Source organism: Phyllobates terribilis, unplaced genomic scaffold, assembly GCF_046119375.1.
Source record: "Phyllobates terribilis strain yellow unplaced genomic scaffold, ASM4611937v1 Scaffold_2__4_contigs__length_985480577, whole genome shotgun sequence".
Lineage (NCBI taxonomy): Eukaryota > Metazoa > Chordata > Amphibia > Anura > Dendrobatidae > Phyllobates > Phyllobates terribilis.
The window spans coordinates 89974710-89994720 of record NW_027362762.1 but is presented as its reverse complement, the minus strand read 5'-3'; the positions used below and the strand labels follow the sequence as shown (position 1 = coordinate 89994720).

Sequence of the window (20011 nt, the reverse complement as noted above, 5' to 3'; positions counted from 1 at the left end):
GAATTAGTGATCCTAACTGGGAATATTAATATCTGTGTCACTTCTTTGTGAGAAATTCTATAATTATATGTGCATCAGATGCAGAGGTGTAAATGATATAGGGCAGAATCAGAGGCAGAATTCAGACGTCCGTGTATCGCACTCCGACTGTATCATGTATCACAGACTGTGAATGTATGTGTCAATGGAACAGAGCCGTGTGTACACTATGGGGACATCATGCTGTGTTTGAAGGGGCATCTTACTGTATGGGGGGCACTGTGGGGACCATGAAAAAGGTATCATACTGTGTGGGAACACTAACCAGCTTCACTAGGAGCAATATTTTTGTGTGGGCACATATAAAGGATGTTGAGGGTGAGGTTAAGTTACTGACTTGGCATAAAATAAAAATTGCCACGTTGCAGTATGTGTCTCTCTTTTTTAATTTTCATAGTTGGGAGGTATGTACAGGTATATCCCTATGAGACTATCGAATTCAGGAGACCCACAGTTACTCTGTGCATCATGGTCCATGCTTGGATTGTAAAACACAGATGTCTGAATTCGGCAAAAGGCCTCAGACATCCATATATCGCACCATATACCTGCCATTTAAGGGCTAACTGGGGGTTTTCTAACCTGAACCTAACAGTCTTATATATGCCTATGTGGCTGTTTAATTCAGGACAGGAGTCCAGCGATCAGTCCGAAAAATTACGGTGGGACTGTGATATACAAAAGTTTTAATTCAGCCTTAAGCTATGTTCAAACTTATTTTCAGACCATGTACTATAAAATGTTAGCCTTTGTGCCGTGCAAAAAGTTGCAGAATGCAGTAGTCTGGTCCTATCTACAGGCCAAAATCATACAAGGAAATAGCAGACGGTTCCTGCATCCGTCCACTATGTATACAATCAGACAGAGGTGCATACCGAACAAAAAAGCCTACAAGAAACAAAATTAACAAAAACCCAACTGTAAATGAATAAATAAAAAAGCAAAAGTGCATTTAAATAACATCGGGTTCTTCGTAACACTGTTTTTCATCAAAAATAGCACAAAAGCCATCCCACCACGGCAAGGTGACCCCATTAGGAATGGTCCTATTCTGTATAATATTAAAAACCTTACCATGTGTCAAAGTTGACCTCAGTGTGTGAGTAAGGGCAGAGGGCAGACAAACGATGCATATCAATTCAATTTCTAAATTTGGGGACATGACTGGCCCAAGTTTTACAACAGCCATCTGAATGTAGCATAGGAAAGAGTAGTAGATACACTAGCCCACTGACCCACATTAACCTGGAAAACCCAGAATAACACTGTAACGACTAGTGATATCCCTTTAATGACTAACTATGGTTGGTTGCAATATGACTTCTATGATTTCTTTGCCCAGATTTGTGGCTCGCGGCATCTCTCAGAGAGGAATGTGTCTCTCAAGGTAAAGAAGGTTGGGGACCACTGTTATACTCTAGGGCACCTTCACACAGTTTTGTATCAAATGTTTGTGATTAAAAGTCTGACCCATGCCGAACCTTAGAAACACAGTCCCCTTAAAAAATTAAAAATTTTGAAAGGTCTACGGTTAGGATAGCATCAATACTTAAGGTGCTTAAATGAACAGACCTAAAGAATAACATTTGTCCAAGTCTGTTTTTTTTTCACTGACAACACTAGGACTGAAAATATGGTCGTGAGAACATAGCCGTAAACTTATAGAAAAAAAAACAAACTATACTTTTCTGGGAGAATATTCTATCCAAACTCAGAGTAATGTATATTCCTCAACTCTTTATTTTCAGTAATCTACTAACAAAAACATGTAATTTTGTTAAACTCAATAAATGCAAAGCGACACCATTTATATTCTTCTTAATCTTAAATAGATTGCAAATAACTTTTTACCATATTGCACATTATCTTACTGTAGTTATAAGTTATGCAAGTGCGTGATAAGTTATGTAATGACTCTACAAATAATTAACACAATAACTTTAAATTTCTGCAGACAAATATTAATACTTTGACCTAAGAGATTGGAGACTGGCTACAGCTAAAATGTAAAAAAAGATAATTCCATATAGATGAAGTGGAAGCCTATTAATCATTGCATCTTTTACATTTTTGTAACATTCCCTTTTTCCTGTGCTGTGGGAAGTTGTTGTGTTTTGATTGAGAATGATTTCTCCTTTCTGTGCAAGTAATTAATCCCATCTCCATATCTTGGACTAGTTACAGAATGTGCTTGAACCTTGTTAAGACAGTTAATGATTCAGCGGCTCCCTATAAAGAGTATGTACTGCTTCTCAGCATTTTTAGCCTTTGACACGTGTTACAGTGGATCAGTCACTTCTGTTGCAACCTGAAATGAAGATCTGCCACTAAAATGGACATTATAAACACTCATGAGAGTTCTGTACAGCTTGAGCCTAGGAGAAACCGTTTCACCAATGGTCTTCTAAACGTGAAAGAGAAGGTCTTCAGATGGTATGTAGAACGTTATTTGTAATCCAGTATGCAGAGTTAAGCCTAAAAAGGAATGTTTTACAGATAATTAAATACGTGTGTCCACTGAAAAGAGGAAAAACATTGTATAATGGCCATCAACTAATATACATAGTTTGAATACTGAATAAAAAAAAAACAAAGCCCTATTTTTGTGGAAGAGTTCTTCGCGTATAGGGGAATGAGAAGATTTTGGCTCCACATGAATACTGAAATACTCTTATGGGGCCAGTGTAAACTGTGGACTTGTGCAAAAGGTTTCATCATTTGTGCAGTTAAATCATTTCAGGATCAAAGAAACTCTACAACTACTCTGTTCTGGCCCTCATATGTATAATAGATTGTGCCCAACAAGCTGTCCTGGTGCTTCAAATGACTTCATACTTCTAATTTTCAAGATTTCACCAATATTCAGGGGTGTCCTTGAATATATGCCGTAAATGTCCGGGACCTGTGTCTATATTATAGAAAGTTGCTTGGTAAAGGAAAGCAGCTGAGCAATGTAACTCCATCAGCCTGGCTTCATCATTAGTACCAACTCAGAGTCTGTGCTTTCAATAATATGGATAATAAGATAGTTGGATGTACTTGTAATTGCAATCCAGTATAGGTGATCTAGTGGTCTGTTTGTATTATTTCAGGAAAGTAATACTTTTGGATTTCAGTGGGACCTAAACTCCATTAATTACTCAATTGTTTGCTTCTCATTTCCGTCTAAGGGCTCGCTCACATTACCGTATAAATCGGATGAGTGTAATGTGAGAAAACATCGCATTGCACTCTGACCAATTTTAGTAAATGAGTCAGTGCTCATCTGACAGTTTTTTTTCAGGTCGAATTGGACTGGAAAAAAAAAATCGCAACATGGGCTGCAATTATCTGCGAGAATCGGATCGCACTCGCCAATGCAAGTCAGTGGGTGCGAGAGAAAAAATCGCGTGGCACACGGACCATGCGTGTGCCATACGATTTTTTACGCACGCATCTCAAGGGAATCCCGACATTTCATCAGCTAAGTACAGTAAATACACAGCCTAAACCGTCAAAATAGAATAGATATATAGATAGAATAGATAGATATGTGTCAGTGAGATATATAATCAATGCTTTGCGTGTGTAGCTTACTGTGCATGTATTTAACTAATAAATATTGAAAAAAATGGCGTTGGGTCCCCCTTATTTTTAATAACTAGCTGAGGGAAAAAAATAGCTGTGAGCTGGTGTTATTATTTTGGAAAGGGGTCACTATTCGTGGATCTACCCAGCCTATTAACATCAGCTCACAGCTGTCTGTGTAGCCTTTACTAGTTATTAAAAAGGAGAGACACAAAAAAAAATGACGTGAAGTCCCCCTTATTTTTAATAACCAGCAAAGGCTAAGCAGACAGCTGTTGGCTGATATTAATAGGCTGGTAAGGGGCCATGGATATTGGCCCCTTCCCAGACTAATAACACCAGGCCTCAGCCACCCCAGAAATAGCGCATTGATTAGATGCTCCAGTTCTGGCGCTTAGCCTCGGCTCTTCCTGATTGCCCTGGTGTGTAGGCAATCGGGGTAATGGTTTTGGGGTTAATGTCGGCTGTGTAATTTCTGCTGACATCAAGCCCAGGGGTTAGTAATGGAGAGGCGTTTATCAGACACCCCCATTACTAAACCAGTAGTCAGAAGAAATAAACACACACACAGAGAAAAGTCCTTTAATTGTAAAAAGCACTCCCTGATGATCTTTTACCCATTTATTACCAAACAAAATAATAATAATCCAAAGTGATCCCCGACTCTTCACATCCGGAGGCTCTGCTGAGTGGTGACATTAGTAATGTGACCGGTCAGTATGGCCGCCGGAACACACTGTTAGTAGCGTGTGAATCCGGCTGATGTGACGAGCGCAGACGTCAGTAAGGTTATCGCAGTTCACAGCTGATGAACTGCGGTAACTGTACTGATGTCACCACTCGCAACATGTGAACTTACTGCCTGTTCTCACGCTAAAAATAAGGGGGACACCACACCATTTTTTTCCCAATTAATTATTTATTTAATAGGTTTAATAAGGCTAAACACCCTTTAATGCCACATGAAAAGCACTAAAGGGTGCTAGTTTATTATATGTAAGGGGCTTGTCTACAGGACATCTACCCTATTTATTCTATCTAGTTATCTGTCCATCTCTGATATAAGATTGCTTTATTAGTTTGCAAACTAGCTTTAAATAACAGAGAATTACAGTATGTAAAAGCTAATGTTAAAAATTCATTACATACGGATGTCATACAGATGCTAGATGAGAAGAATCGCATTGTACTCGCATGACACTCGTCCTACTTTTCTGTATCAACATCGGACCGATTTTTTTTTATATGCTAGTGTGACTCCAGCCTAATAGATAGAGTATCACGTTTATTTATTAACCTTGGCAATCAGCTGCTCTTGTGATGTTGCCGTAAGGGTTATTCCTATGTGGAACATCAATTATTAACCATATCTTGGAAGTTTTTGCTTTCAAAGCAATTACTAAGCAAGCCTTTCTCAGAACTATCATTGTTAAAGAAATTATCCTTAGAATAAACCATCAATATAAGATTGGAAGAAGTCCATTACTCCCACAATTAGCTGACATCTGGTAAGAGCTGTACCCCCACTTATTGTTTACCACTTACAATTCTGTATATTTGGTACTGGCTGTGAATGGTATTTCAGCATTTTGCAGAAGAGTTCCATTCAAGTAGCCTTACCTGAAATATCAGGCCCAGCTGCTACCATATGTATGAGATTGTACCTGGCAAATGGCTGCCTCCCCTTCAGAAAACTGGTGAAAAAAGATGGATTTTGATGAAATGAGGTCAGTGTATGAAAATATTAATTTTGCCTCTTTTATTTTGCTATGTAACTTTAAAAAGAAACCTTATGTATGGACTCTGCTCAAGATTTTTTTTTTAAATATATGACTCGTACGTATCTGTATACTGTTTGGAGGACTTTACAACCAAACGAATGTCCAGCTTCTAATGTTTGCAAAATGTGTTTGGGCCTGACTAGGCTGCGATGATGGACAGTGGGTCATCAGATTCTCCAGCAGAGGTAGGAAGACTGGATCTTCTAAAGCCATATTCTTCAAGAAGTGGAACCAGCTTCTTTTTTGCCAGTAGGAAGCAATAATGATTAGTTTGGTTGAGCTTTTCTGCATCTTTCTCAACTGCCAGTATAAGAGTAATTGGTGGGGATGCGTATGTCAAGTCTATGTTCCATTCTTATGAAATCGCGTTGACTGCTGCAGGGCTGTCCCTGATGTCAAAAGAAAAAATTCCTTCACCTTTGTGTTTTCCTAGAGGCGAACAGGTCTATCTGGTGAATGCCCCAATGATGAATCAACTGGTTGAACACTTCTTGGTTTAATGCCCATTCTGCTAGGCCTGAAGGGTTCGTGCTGAGGAAATCTGCTGTACAATTTTTGAAACCTTTTAGCTGGAAGGCAGAAAAAGAAACAAACTGTTTTCTCAGCCCAACAGAATATTTATGTGGATTAGTGTTGAGCGAACATGCTCGACACTGCTCGGTACTCGCCCGAGCATCACGCTACTCGGGATGTTCGGCGAGCACCGAGCATTTCCGGGTTACTTGGGCGGGAGCTCGGGTCTCCGCCCTGCACGTTTGGCGCTCTTTACAGAGCCAATGAACATGCAGGGATTGCCAGCCAGTCACTGTAATGCTGCAGCCATGTTGGTTGTGGGTATTACATTGATTGGCTGGCCGCACAGCGTCACCTTGAGTATTTAAAACCGGGCGCCGCCATCTTGGACACAGTCGCTCCGGATCAGACAGTGTAGGGACAGCGCTGCTGATTTAGGGAGAGATATATACTGCGAAATAGTTAGTGTAGGGTCTGTAAAGGCTGCCAGATCAAACAAACAGTCCTTCTCAGGACTAATATCCATCCCAGATATCAGGCAGGCAGGGAGGCTGTATAGGAGACGCAGTGGTTATACCAGCAAACGCTGCATTACAGTCCTGTGTGCTCCTGTTGCTGAAATTGCTGGACTTAGCTCCAGGTCTCGTGGACCAGGAAAAATCCTTATTTTTTCATCTGAATCCTCTTTTTTTTTTTTTCCTCCTTCACACTGTACAAATACCCATCTTATTAACCTTTTGGTGACCCCCCCCCAAAAAAAAAGAAAAAAAAGTGTGTCTGTGACAGTTCAGACACAAATATATTTTTTTAAAAGAGTCTGGTGTAGGCCAGAGAAATAGAAGTGTGGTTTTGCAGTTCCACGGTTCAAACCTCTGTATTATCCACTTTTGGGCCATTTTTACCTAAAAAAAAACCTGTTTGAGTGTGTTGCTCACTGTTCAGCGGCAAATATATTTATTTAAAAAAGTCTGGTATACACCAGTAAATTATAACTGTGGGTTTGCCGTTCCACGGTAAAAAAATCTCTATTATCCTGCTTTTGGCATTTTTTGCCGTAAAAAAAAAACTGTAATAGTGTCTCCCTGATTGTTCAGACACAAATATATTTGTTGAAAATAGTCTGGTGTAGGCCAGAGAAATAGAAGTGTGGTTTTGCAGTTCCATGGTTCAAACCTCTGTATTATCCTGCTTTTGCCATTTTTTGCCGTAAAGAAAAACAGTAATAGTGTCTCCTGATTGTTCAGACACAAATATATCTGTTTAAAAGAGTCTGGTATACACCAGTAAAATTATAACTCTGGTTTTGCCGTCCCACGGTAAAAAATCTCTATTATCCAGCTTTTGGTATTTTTTCCGTAAAGAAAAACAGTAATAGTGTCTCCTGATTGTTCAGACACCAATATATCTGGTTAAAAGAGTCTGGTATACACCAGTAAATTATAACTGTGGTTTTGCCGTTCCACGGTAAAAATTCTCTATTATCCTGCTTTTGGCATTTTTTGCCGTAAATTTTTTTTTTTAATAGTCTCTCCCTGATTGTTCAGACACAAATATATTTGTTGAAAATAGTCTGGTGTAGGCCAGAGAAATAGAAGTGTGGTTTTGCAGTTCCACGGTTCAAACCTCTGTATTATCCACTTTTGGGCCATTTTTACCTAAAAAAAAAAAAAACAGTTTGAGTGTGTCGCTCACTGTTCAGCGGCAAATATATCTATTTAAAAAAGTCTGGTATACACCAGTAAATTATAACTGTGGTTTTGCCGTTCCACGGTAAAAAATCTCTATTATCCTGCTTTTGACATTTTTTGCCATAAAAAAAAACCTGTAATAGTGTCTCCCTGATTGTTCAGACACAAATATATTTGTTGAAAATAGTTTGGTGTAGGCCAGAGAAATAGAAGTGTGGTTTTGCAGTTTCACGGTTCAAATCTCTGTATTATCCTGCTTTTGGCATTTTTTGCCGTAAAGAAAAACGGTAATAGTGTCTCCTGATTGTTCAGGCACAAATATATCTGTTTAAAAGAGTCTGGTATACACCAGTAAATTATAACTGTGGTTTTGCCGTCCCACGGTAAAAAATCTCTATTATCCAGCTTTTGGTATTTTTTCCGTAAAGAAAAACAGTAATAGTGTCTCCTGATTGTTCAGACACCAATATATCTGTTTAAAATAGTCTGGTGTAGGCCCGAGAAATAGAACTGTGGTTTTGCCGTTCCACGGTGAAAAACTCTATTATCCTGCTTTTGGCATTTTTTGCCGTAAAGAAAAACAGTAATAGTGTCTCCTGATTGTTCAGACACAAATATATTTGTTGAAAATAGTCTGGTGTAGGCCAGAGAAATAGAAGTGTGGTTTTGCAGTTCCACGGTTCAAACCTCTGTATTATCCACTTCTGGGCCATTTTTACCTAAAAAAAACAGTTTGAGTGTGTCGCTCACTGTTCAGCCGCAAATATGTCTATTTAAAATTGTCTGGTATACCCCAGTAAACAATAACTGTGGTTTTGCCATTCCGCGGTAAAAAATCTCTATTATTCAGCTTTTGGTATTTTTTCTGTAAAGAAAAACAGTAATAGTTTCTCCCTGATTGTTCAGATTGTTTAAAAGAGTCGGGTGTAGGCCAGAGAAATAGAACTGTGGTTTTCCTCTTCCACGGTTCGAATCTACTTTTTATTACCCTTTTTCCATTGATAGTGCGAGTGTAAGCTATTTTACTTCCTTTACAATGGGCAAGGCGCGTGGCAAGGGACGTGGAACTGGACGTTCTGGTGATGGTGCGTGCAGAGGACGGGGCCGTGGCCAAGGTGAAAATGTGCCACAACCAACAGCCACATCTTCTCGCTCCCATTTCTTGACCGAATTACTAGGGAAGCACAGAACAACACCAGTATTGCGAACTGATCAGTGTGAACAGGTTATTAATTGGATAGCAGATAATACTTCCAGTTACCTGGGCACCACCACCTCCGGTCTGTCTTCCACACGGTCAAATCTTAGTAGCCGTGAGTCTCAACCGCATACTCCTCCTTACCCTGATGCTCCTTCCTCCCACCATGCTGAGTGTCGTCAGACAGCTACTAATCCCACACTTGGACACTCTGAAGAGCTGTTCACTGGTCCATTTCCAGATGTGTGCCCCTCACCTGCTCCGCTTGAAGTGGTGGAAGAGGAGATCCCCAGAGTGATGAGTGATGCCCAAATATTTGAACAGCCACGGCCACAGGAAGTCGACGCTGGCAATTTGTCACAAGAGGTGGACGATGACGAGACACAATTGCCAGGAAGTGAGGAGGAGGATCGTGGTGCGCAAGTGGAAGAGGAGGAGGTGGTGGATGATCTAGTAACTGACCCAATGTGGCAGGAGGACATGCAGAGCAAGGCCAGCAGCACACAGGGTGAGGGAGGCAGAGTACCTCAACAGGCAGGAAGAAGCAGTGTGGTGGCCGCACGCTGAAGGCAGGCAACAGTTCCCCGTAACACCAACATGAGGGACGTTGCCAGTACAACCTGTTGGTCTGCTAGAGTCTGGAATTTTTTTAAAGACTCTGCTGATAACCCCAAAAAGGCCATTTGCACCACCTGCCATGCCAGCATCAGCAGGGGTGACAAAACTACCAGCCTGACCACCACCAGCATGATCAGGCACATGGCAGCAAAGCACCCGACTTTGTGGGGTGAACCCCAGGGTCCACGACCAGTGTCAGCGGGTGTCACCACTGCTTCTTCCGCTGTTGTGCGTGCAATAGTGTTATGATCTGCTACAAGCACTAAGGAAAGAAAGGAGATCTGTCCCTACAATAGAACTAAGCTAGATCCCTACGATGTAACGAGGAACCTGATCCTGCGATCAGACCCGCTAAAGTCCTCGGCTAGTCTGTACGAAGACCTATAGATGCAAGGGAGGGATCCCTACAAGAACTAGGGACTGGGATAAAGTTGGACACCTCCTAGCAGAGATTGTAGCAGTAAAAGACAAACACACAACATAGAACATAAAGGTCCGAAGACCTAGCTAAACTGACTGAGAAAGGTAACTAAGCACCAGGCTAGCTTAAGTGTAGAAATTACAATGAAGTCCAGCAAGGCCAGGAGGGCGGAGCAGGATTAAATAGGCAAAAAAGGTCATGTGACCAGCAAGATAGAAAAAACCTAACAGGAGAGTTCTAACAGTACCCCCTCTTCTATGAGGATCCTCCGGATCCCCTAGGCCCAGGCTTATCAGGAAATCTCTTGTGAAACGCTCGGACAAGTCGGGAAGCAGAAACATCATCCGCCCTCACCCATGAGTTATCCTCGGGTCCGAAACCCTTCCAAGCGACGAGATATTGCAAACTCCCTCTATACCGTCTAGAATTTAGGATGCGGGAAATTTTGTATTCCCCGTCCTCCACCACCGGAGGAACAGTGGCAGAGGCGTCTCCATCCGACACATAAGCTCTTTTCAACAGAGAAACATGAAACACCAGATTAATCTTCCAGGAGGTAGGAACCTCCAACCTAACAGCAGATTGATTAAATACCTGAAGCACCTTAAAGGGCCCTACAAACTTGGGACCCAATTTTTTAGAAGGAATCCTCAACCGCAGATTCTTAGAGGACAACCAAACCATGTCACCAATAGCAAACAAAACCTCTTGCCGTTTCCTATCAAAGTACCTCTTAGATTTTTTGTTAGCCTCGTGAAGATTACCACGCACATCCGTCCAAACTCTCCGGAAAAACTCTCCTCCTCAGGCACAGCCGATACCAATTTGGAGAATGACCCAAAAGACGGATGTCTCCCAGAACAACTAAAAAAAGGCGAACAACCAGCAGAAGAGGATGTATGGTTGTTAAGAGCAAACTCAGCAAGTGGCAGAAACTCAGACCACCCCTCCTGATTGTCTGCCACAAAACAACGCAAGAACTGCTCAACATCCTGATTCTTCCTTTCTGTCTGGCCATTAGACTCAGGATGATATGCGGATGAAAACGACAAATGAACTCCCAACCTGTCACAAAAAGCACGCCAAAAACGAGCCACGAACTGAGGTCCCCTATCTGAAACAATGTCAGTAGGAACGCCATGTAGTCTGACAATTTCCTTGACAAAGGCCTTAGCGAGTGTCTTAGCGCAGGGCAATTTGATGAAAGGAACCAAGTGACATATCTTGCTAAAACGGTCTACGACCACCCAGATGACTGTGAAACCCTCAGAGGGGGGAAGGTCAGTAATAAAGTCCATAGCCAGATGTGTCCAAGGTGCACTAGGAACCTCCAGAGGGCAAAGCAACCCCGCTGCAGGAGTATGTGAAGACTTAGATCTAGCACACACCGTACATTGACGCACCCACTTAATGACTTCCTTCTGCCATCCAGGCCACCAAAAACTGCGACCCACAAGTCTCTTGGTCTCAGAAATTCCTGGATGACCTGCCAACCGAGACTCATGACACTCAATAAACAAATCTCTCCTAAAGGTCCTGGGCACAAACAACCTCCCATGGGGAGTGTTAGATGGGGCATTATCTTGTGCTTTAAGAATCTCATCTTCCAAAACAGAGTCCAATGCAGCAATCACAACACCTTCTTGTAAAATGCTCCCCTCCTCCTCAGCACCGACCATGGGAGAAAAGCTGCGAGATAAAGCATCAGCTTTAACATTCTTGGTACCCGGGATGTAAGTAACGGAAAAATTAAACCGCGAGAAAAAAAGTGCCCACCTAGCCTGACGGGCATTCAAGCGCTTGGCAGCATCAAGATAGATCAGATTTTTATGATCAGTGAAAACCTGAATGGGAAATTCAGCACCTTCCAAGAGATGACGCCAGTGTTCAAATGCGAGTTTAATAGCCAGCAATTCCCGATTACCAATATCGTAATTAAGTTCAGTCTCAGAAATTTTTTTTGAAAAAAAAGCACAGGGATGTACTCCATCCTTGTTTTTCTGAGACAACACCGCACCGACCCCCACCGAAGAAGCATCAACCTCAACCAAAAACGGCTTAGTCACATCAGGCTGCATAAGGATGGGAGCAGAGCTGAACCTCTCCTTTAGAAACACAAAAGCTTCAATGGCCTCAGTAGTAGAGATGAGCGTTGTTCTACTCGAACTGTTCGCCAATCTCAAATTCGAGCTGTTTTGGGCGGTGTTCGAGCCGGTCGGCGAACACGAACAATTTGAGAAAAATTCGGCTGTTCGAGGTTATGTTCGATAACTGTTCGTGCACCAAAATCATAACTGGATTTTTTCTCAGTAATGATGAAAATTAATGTTAATACGCAGTTTGAGTGTACAGCGGGGCGGGGGGAGGGGCAGGGGATGGATCTCTGCAGGAACAATGAAGATCTCCATTTTTTTTTCTCTTTCCCGCATTTGCAGTGGGGAGGTGCAATCTGTCAGCCTATCAGCAGCGCACACACGGAGCGAAGTGCTTTTTTTCACACAAGCAAGGGCATGTGTGATTGGCAGTGTATGTCACATGTCCTTGCCCTATAAGACCAAGCCATTTTCCCCGTCGCCACCATTTTCTCACTGCTGCAGCTGCGTGTTAGACGGCACCGCTGTTGCTGTGTGCGCTATACCTTGTTAATTTCAAGCCAATTTTCGCACAAATATACAGATAGCTTGGGAGTAGGGAATAGTTGTGATTGCAGTCCTTTTAAGGACTAGGTTACAGCATTTCCTACGACTTTTATCAGGCAGGTCTGTGCTCTTAAATAGATAGATTGTGGGAGTAAAGACTAATTGTAATTGGAGTCCTTTTCAGGACTAGGTTACATCAGTTCCTATCAGTTTTTGCCAGGCAGGTCTGTGCCAGTGCTGTGCAAGTTTTTTTCACAGCATTTGGCTGAATCTAGCAAAGCTAATCCTTTTTGGCCTATTGCAGAGTGTGTTAGTCAGTGGAGTAGCCTATCTGTGTTGCAAGATATACCACCTGTGTATAGAATACCAATTTTTTTACTGCACCTAGTGAAGTAAAATCTTTTGGGCATAGCATCATTCTATTAGTCCATCTATACTGACCTCCATCAGGTTGCAAACTGAATATAATTTTTTTCTGCATCTAGCTCTGAAAAAATATTTGGGCTTCTAGCAGTGTGTGGGACTTGGTCTATTAGTCCATCTATACTGACCTCCATCAGGTTGCAAATTAAAAATAATTTTTTTCTTCATTTATCTCTGAAAAAATATTTGGGCTTCTAGCAGCGTGTGGGACTTGTTCTATTAGTCCATCTATACTGACCTCCATCAGGTTGCAAATTAAAAATAATTTTTTTCTGCATCTAGCTCTGAAAAAATATTTGGGCTTCTAGCAGTGTGTGGGACTTGGTCTATTAGTCCATCTATACTGACCTCCATCAGGTTGCAAATTAAAAATAATTTTTTTCTGCATCTAGCTCTGAAAAAATATTTGGGCTTCTAGCAGTGTGTGGGACTTGGTCTATTAGTCCATCTATACTGACCTCCATCAGGTTGCAAATTGAATAAAAAAAATTTCTGCATCTAGCTCTGAAAAAATATTTGGGCTTCTAGCGGTGTGTGGGACTTGGTCTATTAGTCCATCTATACTGACCTCCATCAGGTTGCAAATTAAAAATAATTTTTTTCTGCATCTAACCCAGCCAATAGTTTTGGCCTAATACCACAGTTTGGCCACTCAGCTCTGCTCGGTTACCATCCATTGTTTTTTTGTGCAAACAACTCCAGAGTTGTGAATTAGTTAACCACCAAAATGAGTGGAAAAAGGCCTGCTGCTGGTGGAAAGGGGAATAGGCGTGTTGGGAAGGGGAAAAAAGGTTGTGTCCGTGGGGTAGGTGCAGAAGAAAGACCATCTTCCAGCCAAACTAAAATGTCTACTTCTTTTAGCGGACAATGTGATAAGATCCCTTTCTTACGGCCACGCCAATCGCTACAAATTCCAGATGAGGCACAAAAACAGCAGGTGCTTCAACGGATATCAAATGCTCCTTTAAGTGGGCTCTCCTCCACATCAACTTCAACATCACAAATACTCCAGTCCTCAAAGGTGTCACCCAAATCGCACTTGCTTCCTCACAGCTCCCAAATCTCCAGCTGCCCGTCTGAGTATGAGGTAGAACAGATGGTTGAGTCTGCAGAGCTGTTTACTCATACTATAGCCTGGGAATCAGAGGTCGACTCCAGCGCTTCTGTGAATCCAGACGAGGAAATGATCTGCACTGATGCCCAGAATCTTTATGAGTCGGATCCAGGACCAGACGCAGAAGGTTCTGACCATAATGTAGACCCTCATTCCCAAACTGTAACTCCTGTTGGTGGAGACAATGAGGAAGACGATGATAAGACTCAAATACCTGATTGGAGCGACAACTTTAGTTTTTTGTCAGGGCAGGAACAGGTTGGCTCTGAGGACGACGGGTGTGATAACGCACAGGGTGATGATGATGAGGTCGGAGATCCCACTTACTGTCAACCCACAGTCAGCCAAGAGATGAGGTCAGCAGAGGAGGTGGAGGAAGATGCTAGTGACGACGAGGTCAGGTTGCGCCTTCCTGGACAGAGACGTAGTACTGGAAGCACGTCAACAACTGCATCCTCAAACACAACTCTGCCTCTCACCACAAGTCGTGGTGGCTCTTCAGGTCGCATGGGTGCTAAGCCTTGCATAGCCTGGGCATTTTTTCAGATCGATAAAGATGACCCAACTCGTGTTATCTGTAACATTTGTCAGCAAAAGCTAAGTAGAGGCCAAAAAATACATAGTTTGAGTACTTCATGCATGAACCGGCACATGGACATGAAGCATAAGTTGCAGTGGGAAGCTCAGTGTGCTACAATGCGGTCTAGCCGGCCGGGCCAACCACCGTCTGCCATATCTTGTGCATCCGCGGCCTCTTCATCCTCTGTGACTGGGGGGACAGCAGTCACACCTGTTTTGGGGCGCAGACCTGCCACCTCTTTACCCGCAACAGCCAGCGTGATTGGCAGGTCATCATTTTCTTTGGAGGTGGTAACACCAGCTGGTCTTGAGCGCTGTCCGACATCGATAGCACCACCTTTGGATCAAGGCAACCTAACATGTCCGCCTGCATCTTCCTCACAGACCGGCAGTTTGCCGGGGACACCCTTATCAACCCCGTCTAAGCACAATAGCCAGCCCTCGGTCCCTCAGATGTGGACAAGTAAAAGACCATTTCCTCCTAGCCATGAGAAAGCTAAGAGGTTGAATTTCACCATCTGCAAGCTCTTGGCTACAGAAATGCTGCCTTTCCGCCTGGTGGACACAGAGGATTTTCGAGACCTTATGTCCGTCGCAGTGCCCCAGTACCAGATGCCCAGTCGGCACTACTTCTCAAAGAAAGGTGTGCCTGCGCTCCACCAGCATGTCGCACACAACATCACCGCTTCTTTGAGAAACTCTGTGTGTGACAGGGTGCATTTCACCACAGACACTTGGACGAGTAGGCATGGACAGGGGCGTTACATGTCGCTGACTGGGCACTGGGTAACTATGGTGACAGCAGGACAAGGGGCTGCTGTCCAAGTCTTGCCGTCCCCACGAGTTGTGCGTCAATCCTCTTTATGTCATTTTTCCTCCACTGCTTCTGCCTCCTCAACCTCCTCTCGGTCTTCCACCTGCACCCAAAGCCTGTCTGGTCATGCCACAAGCTTTCTAACTGCGCAGAAGGGATCCTGCACACCTCCTTACTATGCTGGCAGTAGGGCTCAACGTCATCAGGCGGTTTTTACATTGAAATGTCTGGGAAATGTGAGTCACACAGCTGAGGAGTTGTGGTCAGCTCTGGAGAACCAATTTCATGAATGGTTGTCTCCACTGGACCTGAAACCAGGGAAGGCCGTGTGCGACAATGCTGCAAACCTGGGTGCGGCCCTTCGCCGGGGCAATGTCACACACGTGCCTTGTATGGCTCACGTGTTGAACCTGGTTGTCCAGCAATTTTTAGCCCACTATCCCAGACTAGATGGCCTTCTGCAGAGGGCACGGTCGCTGTGTGCTCACTTCCGCCGTTCGCATCCCGCAGCTCAGCGACTTACATCTCTACAGAAGTCGTTGGGCCTGCCACTTCACCGGCTAAAATGCGATGTGCCTACCCGGTGGAATTCAACTCTGCACATGTTGCAGCGACTGTGGCAGCACCGACAAGCCCTGGTGCAATACGTTCTGACGTATAGCCTGGGCCAACGAGATTCAGAGGTGGGGCAAATCACGCTGGAGGAGTGGTCTCAGATCAGGGACCTATGCACCCTTCTGCACAGTTTTGAAATGGCGACGAAGATGTTTAGTGCTGACGATGCCATTATCAGCATGACTATTCCGGTGATTTACATGCTGGAGCACATGTTAAACAGAATTCGGAGTCAGGTGGTGGCACAAGAGGAGGTGGAGGAAGTAGAGGAGGAGGAGTTGTATGCGGAAGGGCTAACATCTGCAAGGTCCAGACGGTCGGCAGCACCAGGGCGGCAGGCATGTGAGGGTGGGGGAGATGATTTTACCAGGGCGCATGGTAGCAGCCAAACTAGTGAGGAAGGTGCAGGAGCCCAGGAAGAAGTGGAGGACGAACTGATGGAAGACTCATCAGATGAGGGAGACCTTGATCACATTTCTGTTGTGCGAGGTTGGGGGGAGAGGACAGAGGAAGGAAGCATGATTGTTACCTCGCCACCAACACAACAGGGACTTGGTGCTCCTGGATGCGCAACACACATGAGTGCCTTCTTGCTGCACTACCTGCAACATGACCCTCGAATTGTGAGAATTAGAAATAATCCTGACTACTGGGTTGCCACACTGTTAGATCCCCGGTACAAAAGTAAATTTGCAGAAATTATTCCTGCCATAGAAAGGGATGCACGCATGCAGGAGTATCAGCAGAGACTGTTGCAGAATCTTACATGTGCTTTTCCACAAAACACCAGTGGTGCACGTAGTGAATCTCACAGTTCCAACTTGCCAACCGTGGGACCGTCAAGTGTTCAGCACTCAAACCATAACAGAACCACAGTATCTGCTGGTAACATCAATTTTGCGCAATCATTTCACCACTTTTTTAGCCCATCCTTTGCAAGGCCACAGGAGACAAGAAGTCTGACACATAGTCAACGCCTAGAGACGATGGTACAGGAGTATCTCCAAGTAAACATTGAAGACATGACTGTGTCACTGGACCCTTGCTCTTTTTGGGCTTCCAATCTGGATAAATGGCCGGAGCTAGCCACTTACGCCTTGGAGATCTTGTCATGCCCCGCAGCCAGCGTTCTGTCTGAACGTGTGTTCAGCGCTGCTGGTGGTGTGCTGACAGATAAGCGCACGCGGCTCTCCACTGATAATGTAGACAGACTCACGTTCATAAAGATGAACAAATCATGGATCCGAAACGACTTTTCTACCCCTGTGTCATCCTGGGGAGAGTAAAAGATGGATGATTGGTTAAAATCACCCTACCAACCGTTTTAAGCTTTCAAATTACTAATCATGTTTATCTGTATCTTGGCTGGAAAATAATTTGGGCTTTGTAGCAGTGTGCAGCACTGATCCTATTAGGCCATCTATACTAAGCTCCACCAGATTTAAAATTAATAATAATTTTTAGCTGCATCTAGCCCGGAAAATAATTTTGGGGCTCCGAGATGCGCAAGACACATAAGTGCCTTCTTGCTGCACTACCTGCAACAAGACCCTCATATTGTCAGAATTCGAAGTAATCATGACTACTGGGTTGCCACACTCAGATCCCCCAAACTTTTCGATCAACCTTTTCATTTTAATAAAGACCAAAAAAATGGTCATTTTTGAAATTATAAGCATTAGCAGGTTATTAGAAACTGAAATCAAACAGTTTTCAACTCAAAACTTTATTCTAGGTGATGTTACATTTTCACATAGGACCCCTTGTTCGAAAGGAGCTTCTGAACTCTCTCGTCCATTGAATTTGTCAGGTTTTGGATGGTTTCTGCTTCAACTGTTTTGCATGAGGACAGAATACCCTCCCAGAGCTGTTGCTTAGATGTGAACTGCCTCCCGCCATCATAGACACTCCTTTTGATGATGCTCCAGAGGTTCTGAATGGGGTAGAGGTTAGGGGAGCATGGGGGTCACACCATAAGTTTGTCCCCTTTTATGCCCATATCAGCCAGAGATGCAGATGTTTTATGTGCAGCATGAGATGGTGCATTATCATGCAAAAAAATGATCTTGCTGTGAAATACACGGTTCTTCTTCTTGAACCATGGCAGGAAGTGCTGTTTGAGAAAATCCACATACATTATGGAGTTCATCTTTAGCGCCTTCAGGGATCCTAAAGGGGCCGACAATCTCTCTCCCCATGATTCCAGCCCAAAACATTACTCCACCTCCTCCTTGTTGGCGCTGTAGCCGTGTTTGCGTGGGGTGTCCATCAACCAGCCATCCTCCACTCCATCCATCTGGACCATCGAGCGCTGCACGGCACTCATCCGTGAACAAAACAGTTTTGAAATCAGTCTTCATGTAATGTTTGGCCCACTGGAGCCGTTTCTGCTTGTGTGAAGTGGATAGAGGAGGTCGACAGGATGGCGTATGCACAGCTGCAAACCTCTGAAGGACCCTGCATCTTGTTGTTCGGGGGACGTTGGAGGCACCAGCAGCTTCAAAAACTTGTCTGCTGCTATGACAAGGCTTTTTTGCCGCTGCTCTTTTAACCTGACGTAATTGCCTGTAGGAAAGAGTCCTCAATTTGCCCTTATCAGCACGCACACGTGTGTACTGTGAATCAGCTACATACTTCTTGATTGCCAAGACACTTCATCCTGATCATCGCACAATGTTGATTGTAGTCATGCCTTGACCTAAACACTCCACAATTTGTTGCTTCTCAGCAGCCGACACATCCTTTTTCTTTCCCATTTTGGCAGAAAATGTAGGCTGCTTAATAATGTGAGACAGCCTTCTTAAGTAGTCTTGCCTTTCATTGGACACACCTGCCAAACTAATTAGCACAGGTGTCTGCAATTGCTTACAAATAAATAAAGAAATCACTGCACACCCTAAAGTGGTGCTCAAGAAGGGACCGTGCCCTGTCACATGTAAAAATAGCCTTGGCACTCCAAAAAGTTCGATTTGAGAAAATTTATTACAGTCCAAATTAATATACAGTAAACATACGTTAACGTTTCGGTCTATACGACCTTCTTCAGTTGACCGTATGCTGTGTCAATGGTGCAAGGGAGGATAAGCTGGAGGAGTCTACTAGGACAGCCTGCTGGGAAGCTCGTGGGAACACCGGACCGGCAGCGCGGCATCCACCGCTAGTTGCTGTCAACTAGCGGTGGATGCTGCGCTGCCGGTCCGGTGTTCCCACGAGCTTCCCAGCAGGCTGTCCTAGTAGACTCCTCCAGCTTATCCTCCCTTGCACCATTGACACAGCATACGGTCAACTGAAGAAGGTCGTATAGACCGAAACGTTAACGTATGTTTACTGTATATTAATTTGGACTGTAATAAATTTTCTCAAATCGAACTTTTTGGAGTGCCAAGGCTATTTTTACATGCAATTGCTTACAGTGATATAAAGAGCCCTGACACACATCACCATCAATGAGTTTAACTGACAAACAAACAAATTCTTCCCTTATCACTCCTAAACACTTTTTGCATAATAATTTGGAACACAGTGTACATGTGCTTTTCCACAAAACACCAGTGGTTCACGTAGTGAATCTTACAGTTCTAACTTGCCAACCGTGGTCTGTATGGAGTTGTTCAATAAAGGGCCCAAAATTAAGATAACATAGATGGGAGAGGTCTCTATGAATAGGAATTCCTAAGTATTTGATACCCTGTGAGGGCCAGGCAAAGGGAAAGTTGGACTGGATGGAATCCTATATGGATTTGGGGAGGGAGACATCGAGGGCCTCAGACTTCGCTGCATTGATTTTAAAATTTGACCATGTAACAAAGTGATCTATTTCAGCCATAACAGCATGGATGGATATATGTGATTGAGTGATATATACTAGGACATCATCAGCAAATAGAGAGCACTTGTACTCGGTGCCTCCCACCTCAATCCACCTAATATTGGGGTTATGGCGAATTGATGAGAGCAGGTGCTCCGTCACTAGGATGTATAAGAGAGGGGACAGAGAACATC

General features: G+C 43.6%; 1 protein-coding gene across 1 annotated transcript in view; it reads left to right on the top strand.

Annotated features, from left to right (window-relative positions):
• The first annotated feature begins 2225 nt into the window (after positions 1-2225).
• SLC35F2 (solute carrier family 35 member F2) overlaps positions 2226-20011 on the top strand; it is a 156458-nt gene continuing 138672 nt past the window's right edge. Inside the window, exon 1 of the mRNA XM_073662201.1 lies at positions 2226-2472. Coding sequence (XP_073518302.1) covers positions 2372-2472 — 101 coding nt within the window. The 5' untranslated portion in view covers positions 2226-2371. The remainder of the gene's footprint in view (positions 2473-20011) is intronic.